Genomic DNA, 16281 nt, shown 5'->3' on the forward strand with positions numbered 1-16281 from the left:
TATTGACTCATATTGAACTACAAGTTGCCAGGTGAACGTTTCTTCTTATAAAAAGTTTGTAGGATTTGCTAACAGCCTGATGGGGCAGTGGTTGAATTGGTCACTGCCAGATTGTCACATGCCAAATGCAGCCTGACATTTGAATAACTCTGATTCAGCTCTGCTGGCCTTTTATCAAGTTTATCAGTTTTCCTATGAAGTAGCTGTACGTAACACGAATTTATAAAAATATAATAACACTTGGGCCAAGATTTCCGAAGATTTGGCACGATGCAACGCAGCAAGACAACTTGCTGTGCAGAATCAAACGAAGAGAGCAGAATTTAGCCATATTTACTAATATATGTCGTATTCTTGCTCTCTCTCTCTGCTGGTGCACTGCGTACTGCCTAGCACCAACACAGGTACCCTTGCACCATGGTGCAAGGGTACCTGTGTTTAAAGCAGGATTGTTTTTGTGTCGAAAGGGACACCTTCCTGTACAAAAACAATCCTCAGAGGCGCTTTCCTCCTTCTAAGTGCAGAATGCAGCACACATAGAAAGAAGCAATATCGAGGAGAAATAAATCTGGAAATGTGACAAAAACCATGGGTGGATGCATGGAAATAAGCATGCTCTACCCATGAAACACCCTCCCAATGAAGATTAACGAAAGCCAGCAGCTTGCGCTGTACGGCGTTACTCCAGATTTACTACGCCATGCAAGGTTTGCATGGCTTAGTAAATCTGACTTAAAAGCTTGTGTCGCATTGCGTCGCCTTGTGTGATGCAATGGCGACACGAGCTCTTTGCAAATCTGGGTCCTACAGCTTTACAAAAAAAATCATATTTAAAACCAAACAGTTATGAGGCTTACATTTAAAAATGACTTGTGTTACCCTTTGCAGGCCCTTGAACAGTGCCACTCTAAAACTGATTCAGCCTCATTCATTCATTTGGAATGAGAAAATATCAAGTTAGGCTCTAAAACATAAAAGGTCAGACACATACATTTCAGCGCAAGATCCGATCACTCACTCAGTCTGAAAAAAAACTGTCCTCTCTTTCATCTCACTGCTGGGAAGTGGCATTGGAAACCCTTACCTCGGCCAAAACAAATAAAGGTTCTATCACATCTCGTTCCACCTCCACCTCGAAGTGTGTCAGCTCCTGGGCAAGTTTATCCTCGGCTTCCCCGCATAACCGGAGCATCTTCCTGTGAAGAGACAAGACAATGCCTTTTCAAGTTAGACAGCACATTATCACAACAGACTCTGAGCACAAGGGGAGAAATATGGGTACGGCTTTACCTCAGGTAGCCGCTGGGTCATGCTCTCCCAGGAACACCAGTTCTTGAGCAAAGAGTATAATCCAGCAGCAGGGTTTGTAATTTAATTTAAACTCTTTATTGACATTTTTCACTACCGTTAAAACTTTTAGAGTACACAATGGACATATCAAAGCGATACTTCAGCAAACCGCTTCTTTTAGTGTAAATTAATGTTGTGTATTAACAAAATATGAAATTACACTAGTATGGAAAATTTAAAATGAGTGTCTGTTATCCCTACCAGACTACAAACAGAGAACCAAACGAATTTCCTAAATGAAAATGATGACATGTTTAAATTAAATGTAGGTATATGCTTGTGCATATCAGGATACAATTAATGTATAATGTTCTTTCTCCCAGGGTTCTTGCACTCCTTTATTTATATAATCCTCACACAGACCCAATATTTACTATGCAAGTGAATTCCTAGGTAATTATTATTCTTGTTAATAACTGGACCTTAAATTCATAGGTGACTAACTAAAACGTACAACAAAACACCTCATAAGTACAGAACAAGATAGGCATCGGTTACAGCCAGCTCACAGCCTCTGGTGTCAGGGCAACATTTCAATGTGTCTGTAAACTTTGGAAATTGTTTCTAGCTGTGAAAAGGTTACTTTAATGAGGTAATAGGCTATGGGTTGAAAAGAGGCATCCTGTCTCATTTACTATACTAAACGTGACCCTCAACATCATTCTAATACATTAATTATTCGACACCTCCCCTTGCTCGCCAGCATAAATTAATTCTCTACCCTGTTTGGCTCTAATGTCACCTCGCTGGTAACTTTCCAATTGTGTTATAAAAGTCCTAGTGAACACCTAACTTCCATTTGCCCAGCCAGGTCTTTTGCACCCAGGACCTATGGTCCCTCAGCGACCCTCCCAACACGTGGGCAGCATCACTATATCTCCAGGATTCACAATATTCTAACTATAACCACTCAATTCACTAAACTAAAGTGGATACTGTACACCTAAAAGCATTGAGGTTGAGTCTTGGTGGAACTTGCTGGAGCTTGGAAACTAGAAGAAATGAAGAAAAAACCTTGTTGATAGACTGGTATTCACCTAAGTGTTGGTATCACACTGGATGCAGTAAGAATGCATTGAGAATAAGTCAGTCTAAGGCACATGACAGGCAGGTAATGGAAGAGAGGCAAGGAGAGAAAGGGAGAAGAATCAGACGGTGAGGGTTCCCCTTGGTACTTAGGCATCTGAGTGTCTAGAGGCATCATGGGTAAGGGGAAGAGCCTTCCAAAAGAGTGCTGAAAGTCTCGGCACTAGCAATCCCTCAAGATCCCCCCCTACGTTGATGAACCAGCTTGCTCATGGAAGCCCCTAGGCTTTTAGCTAAGTGTGGTTGGAGCTAATGTCTAGGATTAGATGTGTGGAGAGTAGGGCGCGCAGGACATAGAATGCTCCTTATTTTGCTCCAATGGCAGGAAAACAGAGTTCTTACACCTGGGCTTGATAGCGGCCTGATGACACAATAGTGGTAGACCTAACTTTACAATAAAGCACAGAAGAATGAGAAACACTTTGTCATGACCGGCCTGACAAATCTTGACAAAGCTATCACAATTGGTTGACTAAGGTGACTCAAAGAGTATGGTTTTCAATGTTAACCTAAAAGGCTCATTACTGTTTAATGCTACATTTTCTATGACATGTTTCACATTGCGGCCTGCACAAAAAATCCTATTGCACCCTGTCCTAAGAGACAGAGGCTGTTGATGCCCAACATATCACCCCCATTTTCTATCTATCATAGTGCATCTGGAGCCCATCCCCCATATCGTCCTTCACATAACACTTGTCTCACCTCTGATACCAAGTGTGACACGCACACCCCTGCTGCATTTTCCTCTCTTATCAAGAAGGTGTTCAGGACCCGCCTGCAGTGGCATGTGTTTTTAATTGTGGTCACTTTGCAAATAGGAGAACAATTAAGCACCAGCACCACATGATGGTGGTGGTAACGGGTTGGTGCTAGCTTATGTTTTTGGCTGTCCTCTACATCACTCCATGGATGATCCACCTCACCCACCACAGTCCACTACTGAATGTTCACTGTACTGATGTGGGTGCAGTCATCACAACACAGTAATGTATTGCGCTGCACTATTGTCAGGTTTTGGGACAGCACATCAGGTCTTCCAACTTTTAGATGCAAATGGAACCAATCCCATTTCCAAGTGAATAACCAGAGCGGAAGGGAGGGGAAAGGGTGGAAAACAGAAGATCCAGACTTGAGTTGAGTGGAGCTCGAATCTTGTATTCATGGCTGCGGATGTATGGTGTGCAGTTACACCATTAAATCAAAGGGCTGAACTGGTTAACTTCTGCTGGCCATAAACTGCAAAACATAATAGATCATAAGAGGACTTCTGAACGTAACCACCTCCTCACATTAAAGTATGACCGGATGTTGAAGGTTTTAACAGCTTCTCCAACAGAAAAGATACTGATGACCGCAAGGATAACTAGGATACAACCCAACTACACAGAAGAAGCAAAACAGAACACTGCCATACAAAAGGGTAAGAAATAACAATGTACAAGTAGACAAACTAAATGACCAACGGACAAAACAAAATAAAGCTGAAGAAAGCAAAGAAGAGTGTGAACAGAAATATTAAGCAGGAAACTTACAACATCTCTCCTGTGCTACATCCTCCATGGTCCTGTATATTCTCCATCCCACCCTTAATTTGTGCCCCACCCTCCAAAGACCCGTTCACCACCTCTGCTATTGACTTGACACTACTCTGGCATTCCGAACAATGCATTTCACTCTTAACTTGTTCCTCAGGTTGGCAAGAGAATAAAGCTAGATCTGTCATGATGGACAGTGAATCCTTTCAGTTCTGCTTGCCCATAAACATCCCCTCTGCTGGGAAGTTATTCAAAGTTTGCTGGGGAATCTATGATTGAACTCTTTAGTTTAGAAGCATGTATCAATGAGGTAGGCTCCCCGGATTTTTCTGGGCTGTTCAGCCATTTAAATCCGACAACATATTGCAATTATCCTTTCCTGATTCAAGAATATAATATGGAATCTATCTCAAAATTAGCTTGTCCCTCAACCAATACCACTGGAAGAGGGTGCTGTCCCTGTTAGTACGGTGGTTTAACCAGGGAAACGTACAAAAGGGCACAAACAGTAATTATGAGGAAGCTGTAACCATAGTGCTGTTACTGCCACCCTCCGCAACGCTTTGAAAGGGACTCAAAAATGAGGAGTGAATTTTGGATGACTGTTTAATATGTTCAATGAATTTGATGATAGCCACATGATATGTCCCCGCTTCAATGTCGCTATCTATGTCTGCAAATCTTTTCTGATCCAGTTGTTCCTTCTCTAACCATGTTACTTCGTGTGATTAGAGGAGCACTCACTCTCTACTTATAATGCTTCCTTGAACTTATGTTGCTATTTCAACTTTTTTTACCTCAAAGCGTGCAGCTAAGGTAGCACGTCTGCCCTATCACGTGCCAAAAAACTTAGACAACCTTATCTTAAGTGTGAATAACACTTAACCTTAGCGCACTGTTGCTCAAGCGCAGAACGCGCTACACATTAAATGTACACTCTTCTGCTTTTTCAAAAATAAATTTTAGTGTTTTTTCACAACAGTAGTTTCCAACAATTACAAAATAAACACAACTTATATTCAGTTTGACTCAAACATGTTATGATAACTCAATATTCAAAAACTTCATAATCAGTTTGTTTTCCAATTATAACATTTCATCTGTGTATGCCCAATGCATTTCGAGCTGTAGGCAGCTCTTCGTCGGGGGCCTGTGGAAAAATGATGCAAAAAACAATACTATCACTCGAGAGTCTTTGAAGCACAAAAAATGTTAGTAAATAGTGAAGTGGAGCTAATCACTACAAACAACGAAAAAGCCTTCACCTTCACCTTAGTGCACGTGTACAAAACGCTAGGAAAGCAACTTACTACTATCGCGCTCCTCAAGCGCTAAATCATTCTGTAAAAACAAAAATCAGAACATATCCACTGAACTCAAGTGTCTACCAGGATGGCTGGACCTCAGAAGAAAGTTTAGTTTCTGACAGTGAATTGAGTACAAAAAGACCGGCAGCTCAAACCCAAATTGCAGAGACAAGCATTGGTCAAACATCAACTGAAGCTACTAAATCCACTTCCACAAGCCAGCCTTTTTTATCCCAGGTAGTGGACACAAGCCAACCACCAGGGAAGCAACCGAAAAAACAATCAAAACAAGGAGAGGAGGGACAAGGAGCCAGAACAAGAAGCACGAAGTGAACCTGGTTTTAAACATCTCACAGACCAAATTGACAAAGGATGAAATGAGAATTTTGAACAAGGGGCTAGGATTTGTTCCAACATATGATACCAACAACCTGGAAAATGAGATTGCATTTTTTAAATTCATGAGGGTCCTCAAACTGAGACATTTCTTCACTAATGTAGTACCTGAACAAATGGCGAAAGAAGAACCGGAACTCCTGGAGTTCAAGCCGAAATCAAAATTTCAAGCTCCAGTCACCCATAAGATTTTAGATGCCTTTGAAAATTCTGTTCTTAATGAAATGGAGAGTATGAATTTGAAAAAGTCAAAAAGGAAAAATTTCTCGATTTATGATAGATCGATTATAAAGGGTCTGCAAGAAAATCCAAATATTCATATACAGAAAGCTGATAAAGGAGGCGCCATAGTCGTTATGGACAAGATAATGTACTACAGAAAAGTGAACGAACATGTAGAAGATACCATGACCTATTTGAAACTGGACAGAGATCCTACAGATGAATTGCAACAAACTCTTACTGAAATCCTTACTAAAGCTGTGGATCTAGGCCACATAACTGCCACCACTAAACAATTTTTAACTGTGACTAATCCCAGGAAACCATCACTCTACATGCTCCCCAAGGTGCATAAAAATCTTTTAGACCCCCCCATGCGTCCGATTGTGACCGGGTGTGGCACTATTTTTGAACCACTCGGTCAGTATATCGATACATTTTTACAACCATTTGTCCAACGATGGTCATCGTATACTAAAGACACTAATGATTTTCTAGTGACGCTAAAAAACGTGAAAATAACAAGTCCTATACTTCTGTGTACCATTGACGTCAAGTCATTGTACACTTCAATTCCCCACCTTGCTGGGTTGGAAGCCGTAGAATGGGCTTTGCTACAACAGAATGCAGTAAGAGCTAACAAAGTGTTTATTTTGGAGTTACTACATTTTTGTTTATATCACAGCTATTTTAAATGGTCCTCTGATTTTTTTCTTCAACAGCATGGAACATCCATGGGATTTGCCGGGGCTCCGGCATATGCCAACACCTTCATGGCTAAATTCGAGGCAGATCATATGCACAACAACAAAAATTGGAAAGATCACACAACCTTGTATAGGAGGTTTATTGACGATATTTTTCTGATATGGTCAGGAACGAGACAAAACTTGGAACGAGAGATAGAAAGGTTAAACTTATGCTCTGAACACATTGAATTCACGCATGCCATAAGTGAAAAAGAACTCCCGTTCTTGGATGTACTAGTTAAAATTGATGAACAACAAATTTCTACCACCATATACAGAAAACAGACTGATGTCAACAACTCACTTTTATACCAAAGTTTCCACACCCAACACTTGAAGGATAACCTCCCGGTATCTCAGTACATGAGAATCAAGAGGATTTGCTCTGAAGATGATGAATGTATAAGGAATCTTGACGTACAACACCAACGCTACAAAGATAGAGGATACCCAGAGGAAGTATTAAAAAAAGCTGAAGATCGCATCAAAGCCTGCAGCAGAGAGAATCTATTGATTCAAAAACCCAAGAAACTGCAAAATAGACAAGTGTTCGTATCTAAATTCTCTACAACATCAAATAAGCTGAAAACCATAATAAACAAACATTGGACTCTCTTGAAGAATGAAGTTGATTTCAATGGAATATTCAACAATACACCCATCTTTGCCTACAAGCGCTCAAAAAATCTGAAAGAGTTACTCATGACTCCAGTCAGGGCAACTGAAGAAATCAACAGAGGCATGAAGAAGTGCCAGAACTGTGTACATTGCTCCAATGTTATTGTAGGAAATACACTTAACCATCCACAAACTGGTAAAGAAATAAAATTACTTTACAATGGAGATTGTAATACAAAAAATGTAATCTACTACATCAAATGTCCATGTGGCAAAATTTATACAGGCAAAACAGAAAGGAAACTGAAAACCAGAATTTCAGAGCACAAAAGTACAATCAGGAACAAAAACACCAAAAGTAATTTAGCCAGACACTGGAATGAGAATAATCATAGCATCGCCCAGATAAGGTATTCCATCCTAGAGGTAGTTAAACTATACGAGGGGGTTGATCTCACCAGATCCCTCCTCCAGAGAGAAATTCACTGGATTAAATTTTTATTGACACAAGAACCTAAAGGACTCAATGAAAAAATAGATTTTTCATGTTTTTTATAAGTTCTTTAGACTTTGTTCATGTACCATAGTATGCTGCTTGTAACTGACAATATCATATTGTATTTGTATGTATTCTCTAGCATTTTGAGGCACATTGTGTTTTATTTCGAGTCTCTATTTATCATTTATTCTGATATTTTTTATTTTCACTAACTTTCCTTCACTCCGATGGGTAGTTTCACCATTATAAGATGGCGCGGTTTAGAAGGTGGAAGTTTAGATGGCAGTCCGTCTTCTATGTTGTTTGACGAAGCGTGTGTTTTAGAGCCGGCGAGGTTTGTGGTCTCGCATCCACTGTTTTGAGAAGAGAACGCGAGAGGGTTTCAACTGCGAGGAGCTTAGAGAAGACGTGCAGAGGAATTTTGAGGAGGTGAGCGTGCTGCGCTGCAGCAGCGGTGTCAGCGACTTTGATCAGGGTTAGCCAGTTGCCCGTTTTATAGACATGGGTTTCTCCGTTATTTTTGCAGGTTGAAAACAGGAACGCGGTGAACACATTTTGGTGATTAGTGGAATCGAAGACAAGGTAACTCGTTGCTTGAGTTAACCGGACTGATTTATAAGAGTTTGGATTTTGTTCCAGCCATCCTGGTAGACACTTGAGTTCAGTGGATATGTTCTGATTTTTGTTTTTACAGAATGATTTAGCGCTTGAGGAGCGCGATAGTAGTAAGTTGCTTTCCTAGCGTTTTGTACACGTGCACTAAGGTGAAGGTGAAGGCTTTTTCGTTGTTTGTAGTGATTAGCTCCACTTCACTATTTACTAACATTTTTTGTGCTTCAAAGACTCTCGAGTGATAGTATTGTTTTTTGCATCATTTTTCCACAGGCCCCCGACGAAGAGCTGCCTACAGCTCGAAATGCATTGGGCATACACAGATGAAATGTTATAATTGGAAAACAAACTGATTATGAAGTTTTTGAATATTGAGTTATCATAACATGTTTGAGTCAAATTGAATATAAGTTGTGTTTATTTTGTAATTGTTGGAAACTACTGTTGTGAAAAAACACTAAAATTTATTTTTGAAAAAGCAGAAGAGTGTACATTTAATGTGTAGCGCGTTCTGCGCCTTCTCTAACCATGCCACAGTTGTTTTACGACATTCCTGAATATGTTGCAAAAAGAGCGGCAAAGGGGAATATATGTAGTTTAAAAGGGCGATGGACAGATTCTGGAATGAATTTCATTAGTACCGTAAAACATGGATTAACATATATTTGTGTGTATTGAATAGTTGTAGGAAAATTCAGCATTATGAAGCCACACCACCCTCTGATGCGGGAAGCTCATAAAAAAAACAATGAAGATATTGTTACAATGTCTGATTTACTCTCCCTGATCATCTGCCTGGGGGTGGTGTCTAGTTGATTTGCAATTAATGGTATCCAGTTTAGTCAACATTTTATTCCAAAGTTTAAACATAAACTGTGCCCTCCTATACATAATGATGAGCTATGGTAACCACTGAACCTGGTTAGCTCCCTAAAAACACCTTAGCCAATCAAGAAGCTGTTGACAGATTTCCAAAAGGAATAAAATAAGCCATTTTAAGAAAAGAGCCTACTGCCACTTGTATCATAGTCAGACATTGTGAGGGAGGCAAATTGACACAAACCCATTGAAATTCGGACCAAGGTTGACTGGGCACAGGGAGGAAGTGTATTAGACCAGCTAGTATTCTATGGAAGGTTTTAGTTTGTGCACACGCAATATAGGTCTGGAAGTATTGTTCAATGGTCTTTTGTATTCATGGACACCAAGAAGTGCATTCTGCCAATTCCCTTGTTTTCCTAGGGCAAGGGTGATCAGCTGCAATTGTGTCATGCATCAGGGAAATTAATCATTGCTGTGGATCTTCTACTGGAATGTAAAGGCTGTTCTTTTGCAGTAAAAACCCTCCCTGAAGATGTCTCTGGTGTGGTGATTCTTGTAACGTTTTAAGAATCCTTTCTTTACGTTCTCATCCAGATAACACATTCAGTGCTTCTTTCACAGTGAGGGACTAGATTCTGCCATGATGATTTTTTGCCCCAGGGATCAAGTTTATGGTGCAATCTCACCTCTGATGTGGCAGCAGGGTTTCAGCTCTCTTCTAACTAAAGACATCCAGAAAATGTTGGTATTGTATTTTCCAAATCAGATACATTTCGAAACAGCTAAAGGCTTTACTGTCCGTGTGTGGCGCAGACCAGGACGAGGAAAACAATAGTTTGCTCTTGGCAAAACTTTGATAATTGTGTTCATCTAATTATTACTATGTGCAGGGTATAACAATAAAGCCAAGTCATGCATAACATGACCATTTTTGCGAGGGCATTGGTTAAATATGCAGGTTTCTACATTACCCTCTTCTGTAACCACAATCACTTCTTGTGTCGCCAAATCACATTTCCTGATGCTATTGAAGTTCAATATATGTGTTTAATAACCCCAAATCCTTCCTTTCTTTGCAGTCAAATACTAGGCAGGGAATGAAATGTCTAATTCCAAAAGTACTCTGTACCTCCACTGTCAATCAATGCCATTGTTTGTAAGGGTCTTGTTGGAATCGCTGGCATAACTTCTACAATTAAATGTCTTTTATTAGTAGCACATTCTTCTAATTGACCTGAGCCCACCCTGGATTAGCTGATCAGATACGAGCTTTTCCTGTTTCCCAAACGCTGGAGGCATTGCTTTGCTTCACAAGATAACCTACTGGATATATTCTAAGCAAAGTACTTCTGGTCTTCATTTCTCCTTTTCCTCTTTAGAAGGAGGACACCGTAATGATCCAGTCTGCATTGGCTCCACAGATCCTGTGCCATTCTGATTCTTCTCTGAAGAATTTAAAGGCAACAAGTTCCTGGGTGCCCATCTTCTTTCATAGCTTCAGGAATTTTTGCTGTTCATAAATTTGCAAAGTTATCTCTGTGGGTCAATTCACAGCAAATACAAGATGTATTTTAACTTCTCTCTAAGAGCATTGGAAAAGGCAGCAGCTGCTGATTCATTTGTCCAGCTTGCTTCTATCTGAAGTTGCTAGAACTGGCTAATTCATGTAATGAGGTATTTACTTCCTTGCCATAATCTAAGTAGACCCATGTGAGTTGAAGTCTCTGGCCATAGCATAATACTGTTATGAATCACTGCAGCAACTGGTCAAAACTATTGAAAATGGATTTACTTAATGAATTAGATGAGTGAGCCAATTCATCATTCATCAAATACAATAACATAAAGGGGACATTCAACAAATGAGTTATTTTTTTGTGTTGAAATTTTTTATTAGGAAAATTTTAGATAAAGCACAAATGCAGATACATATACAGAGGAAAAAATAAAACACTGCATAAATGAGGAAACAATTCATAAAATATAGCAAAGGAGGCATAAAACAACCAATCCTCTAGAATTCATAGGGCAAAAATAGGGATAAAAAGAAGAAAAGAAGAAAAGAAAAAGAAAGGAGAAAGAGAGAGAAGAGGAGCCCCAGAGTAACAAAACTAATTGTGAAGGGAGATGGAAGCAAGAAGAATGAGAAGAAGCGTAGGAGAGAGGAGTAAAAGAGAGTGAGCATGTTACGAAGAAGGTGGAATTAAGAAGGAAGAGCAGGCGTAGAAGAAGAAGTAGAGGCAGAGTCATTATCCACTGTGGTTTCCAGGAATGGGGACCAAACTTGGAGGAAGAGGGAAGCTTGATCCTGCAAATTATAGATTATACCTTCGTAAGAAGCTGTTTGTACCATTGCCACCAACCACTCCTCCTGAGAAGGAGATAATGAAGACTTCCAATGACGCAATATACACATTTTTGCCGTGGCTAGAGCAGTATGGAGGAGACGAGTCTGTGGTTTAGTAAACTTTGAAAGGCCACGAAAGTCATGTAAAATTATATTTGCAGAGGTGAAGGGCAAAGGCAATGACATAGAATGAGCCAGAGTCTTTCGTACAAAAAGCCAAAATGATCTAGTACGAGGGCACTCACAAAGAATGTGCGTTATATCACAACCGGAAGCAGAACATCTCCAACACAAAGAATGCGAAAGTAACTTAGCATGATGTAATTTGACCGGGACCAGTGCCATTCATGGAGAATTTTAAAAATACAAAATTTAAGGCGAGCTTCTCGAACACCCTTATGTAATCCTTCCAAAATGAGATCCCACTGAGTATCTGAGCATGTCACAGATAGGCGTGATTGCCATTTCAATTGAAGAGGTTTTGAAAGGGGTTGCGAAAATAGAGGATGTAGGAAAGTCTTATAAAGACCAGAGGTGACACCCCTAAAAGTTCCCCATAAATACAGGTAAGATAAAATAGTAGAAGCGGACATCAGCTCAGGTGGGGAACCTAGATGTTTTGTGATAGCTTGTTGAAGATGGGAATATTTACAGGATTGTGTGGGCGGTAGATGGAATTCCTCACTGAATTGGGAAAAGGATTTAAAATTGTCACCATGGAACAGTTGTTCCATGGAATGAATACCAGCTTCCTGCCACAGAGGCCAGGACACAGTGCGACCTCGAACCAGAGTAGCCGAGTTAGACCATATAGGAGCATTAAAATGAAGCCGCGAGTTAGATTTAAGGATACGATGACTTCTTTGCCAAGACTTATACATAGCAGATAATATAGGATTTTTGGGATCAAGAGAACTGGAACCCTTGCCATATAAAAGGGACAAACCAGGACAGAAGCCAATAAGTGGCGTTCAAGTGGAACCCATTGAGGGATGTCTTTAGACTTAGGTAAAAAGAAAGAAAGATGGGAAAGATGAAGGGCAAGGGAGTAATGCTTGATAGAGGGAAGACCCAAACCTCCCTACAATTGGTGGGATTTTAATTTGGCTAAGGTGAGACGTGGTTTAGCTGTATCCCATATAAAAAGTTTAATTTTTGAATCAATGGACCGAAGAGTAGCCAGAGGAATAGTCAAAGGGAGCATACCCAGAACATAAAGAAAACGTGGTAAGGTGACCATCTTAATAGCCTGAACCCGTCCCCAAAGGGATAAACCCAGGGCCTTCCATTTATCGAAGTCTCTTTGCATTTGCGCAATTAAAGGAGTTAAATTGTCCGTGACAACGTTATCCAATCCCCTATTGAGGAGTATCCCTAAGTATTTAAGCCGAGAAGGTTGCCAATGAAATAGAAAACCAGAGATTGCATCCTTTGTAGTACCAATGGACATAGGTAAGGCTTCGCTCTTATCCCAGTTTATCTTATAGCCAGAGAAAGAAGAAAAATCATCAATGACACGGAGGAGAGCAGGGAGAGAGCGGGGAAGATCAGTAAGTGTGAGAAGAACATCATCTGCATATAAATAAATTTTTGAATGACCAATTGGAAGAGGAACGCCTACCACAGCAGCCGATTGACGAATTGCAGCAGCCAGTGGTTCCATAGCCAAAAGGAAAAGAAGAGGGGAGAGTGGACAACCTTGACGGGTACCCCGCCGGATAGGAAATGGAGTAGAAAGAAAACCTCCACAGTTAACTTGAGCAGATGGACTATCATAAAGTAGTCGCACTTTAGCTATGAACTGATCGCCTAACCCAAATCTTTGCATTATGGTAAAAAGGTATTCCCATTCAATGCGGTCAAATGCTTTTTCAGCATCCAAAGAAAGAAGTAGGGCATCATCGGCAAGATGCTTAGCGGACCATAGGGGATGTGAGAGAGTATGTAAGTGATTTCGAGAGGAACGACCGGGAACAAAACCTACTTGGGAGTTATGGATTAAAGAAGGTAAAACCTTGCGGAGTCGTGATGCGAGAATGCTAGCAAGAATCTTAACATCAGAGTTTAAGAGAGATATAGGACGATAACTACAACACAATAGAGGATCCTTGCCAGGTTTTGGCAAAACCACTATGATGGCGTTGTTAGAGATAGAACCAAGAGAAGACTCCTCCACGGCTTCCCCAAAGGCAGCATGGAGAGTATCAATCATACTCTGACCAGTCCATTAAAAAAATTCAGGAGGAAAACCATCATCTCCTGGAGCTTTATGATACGGTAAGGCAGATACAGATGATGAAATCTCCTCCTTCGTGATAGTTCCCTCAAGTAGAGCCCTGCCATCATCAGAGAGTCATGGAAGATGTACTTTATATAGAAATGTAGACATCGCTAGCGTATCTACCTGAGTGCTTGGGGAGTAGAGAGATCTATAAAATGAGGCAAATTCCTCAACTATCTCTTGTGGCCGAGTAAGGATATCACCACCACTTGATTTGATTGCTGGAATCACCATAGCGGCCTCTCTTTGACGCAGCTGCGCAGCCAATAACCGACCAGCTTTCTCCCCTTGTTCATAGTGACGACCTTTCATCTTTTGTAAGGCATGTTCCGCTTTAGAAGTAAAAAGAGTATTGAGGGACATGCGCGCCTGTTCTAATAACTTTCGGTTTTGGAGAGTTGGTTTCGAAATATATAATTGAGAGAGAATATCCTTTTCCAGATCAATTTGTTTGGCAGCATTCTTTTTATTATAAAGAGCAGCGTCCCGTATAAGTTGACCTCAGATGGTTGCCTTAGCAGCTGCCCAAACCATTCTTTTAGAGGAAACCGAATCTTCATTATTGAGAAGATAATCACGTAAGTGGGATTGCAAAAGAAGTTTACCCGCTGGCGTTTTAATTTTGTTGATATTCAAACGCCACTATTTGCACCCCGGACTCATAAGACCCAAATCTAGAGACAAAAGAACAGGGGAGTGATCAGATATAGCTGCCTCTAAAATCTTGGAATCAGTAACCAATCGGACTGAATGTTGCGAAAGAAGACAGTAGTCAAGGCGCGAAAACGTACCGTGAGTAGAAGAAAAAAAAGTGTATTCTTTATCCTGTGGGTGACTTAGTCTCCAGTGGTCAACAAGACCAATGTCCGCAAGAATGTCACATAAGATGGCTCTGTCCGAGGCGCTGACAGTGTCAATGCAACCTGCTCTGTCAAGAGCAGGATCCGGTGCCAAATTCCAATCACCACCAATGAGAAATTGAGAAGCATTTATTTCCGTAAGAAGACGATTAAGTCGAAGAAAAAAATTGCTTTTTGGAGCCTAGCGGAGCGTATACAGAACCAAGACAGATGAAGGAATTGCCAAGATTCAATTTAACAAATACATACCGACCTTCCGGGTCAGACCATGACTTTAGAATTGTGAAAGGAAGTGACTTCCGAAAAAGGATGGCCACTCCGCATTTACGAATAGGGTTAGGATTGGTGGGATCAGGTTTAGAGACTGAACTATGGATGACTTTACCAACCCAGTCCCTGCCAAGCTTACTAGACTCAATATCGTCCAAATGAGTCTCCTACAATAGAGCAACATCCGCATGCTTAGAATGTAAATAGGAAAGAACTTTCTTACGTTTTATGTAATGGGTGAGGCCATGAACATTCCAAGAAATCACAGACAATGGATGGGTAGAAGGCATGATAATAGAATTTGAGTGAACAAGAAGTGAGGAAAAGCAGAGACAAAAAAAAAAAAAGAGAAATGCTACTCTGGGATACCGAAAACAAACGAGTATATAAAGGTTAGAAAAAGTGATTAGGGAAAAGGAGAAGGGAAAAAGGAGAAAGAAAAGGAAAAAGAAAAATGAGTAAGAAAAGTAGAAGAGAAAAGCAACCTGGACTGTTAACTGCGGGTCTGGGCGCACTTAGAGCAACGCCAAGGGAGGCCGGACCCCCTTCAAGCAAAGAAGAGTGGGGATCTAGAGGATAAATGGTAACATGAGATACATAAAGCACAATATAATAAAATATCATCATCAAAATTGGAACCAACTCCTTTTCGTCCCCTACAAGAGACTGTCACGAAATGTAATGAGAAGAGTAATCAAGACATCAAAACCCCCCTACAACCTAAATATTACATGAGAAGAACATGAGGAGAGTAAATAAAAGTAAGAAGGATGAAGCAAAAGGAGGACAAGATACAAAAGAGAAAAAGTGTGAGACAGATAGAGCAATGTATCGTATCATAATCAATAAAGGAGAAAGAATTATTAGCATTATGATATAAGAACCATACAATAAGAGAATAATGAAAGCAAGGGAAATGAAGTAAAAGGAAACATAGTATATAAGAGAAGAGGTGTGAAAGATAGAGTGAAATAGATATGAAAGGTAAATGAGAGGAAGAGAAATCCACACTATTATAAAGAAGAGTGGAAAGAAAGGAAATAGAAAGTATAAATGATAATGCATGAGAATAGAAGCAGAAGAAAATATCAGAACCCATGTTAAAAAACAAAAATACATGTAACCATCCAAAGCGAAATGTCCAATGAAGGAAATAAAGAATGTCATGGGTAGCAGCAAGCACAACATCATAGGGAAAAGAATGCATTGGAAAAGGGATCGCCATAGGAGAGGGAATAACTTTGAGGAAAGTCTGCGATCAGAAAAATACTGTGAGGATGCCAAACATCCAGTATATAAACATAGAAGAACGAGGAGACATAGA

General features: G+C 40.3%; 1 protein-coding gene across 2 annotated transcripts in view; it reads right to left on the reverse strand.

Annotated features, from left to right (window-relative positions):
* The window catches only part of ARHGAP44 (Rho GTPase activating protein 44), a 607050-nt gene that overhangs the window by 205452 nt on the left and 385317 nt on the right, over positions 1-16281 (reverse strand). For both annotated transcript variants that reach the window (XM_078650855.1, XM_078650856.1), the window contains exon 5: positions 1085-1196. In XM_078650855.1, the coding sequence (XP_078506981.1) occupies positions 1085-1196 (112 nt within the window). The remainder of the gene's footprint in view (positions 1-1084; positions 1197-16281) is intronic.

Source organism: Lissotriton helveticus, chromosome 7, assembly GCF_964261635.1.
Source record: "Lissotriton helveticus chromosome 7, aLisHel1.1, whole genome shotgun sequence".
NCBI classification, from domain to species: Eukaryota; Metazoa; Chordata; class Amphibia; order Caudata; family Salamandridae; genus Lissotriton; species Lissotriton helveticus.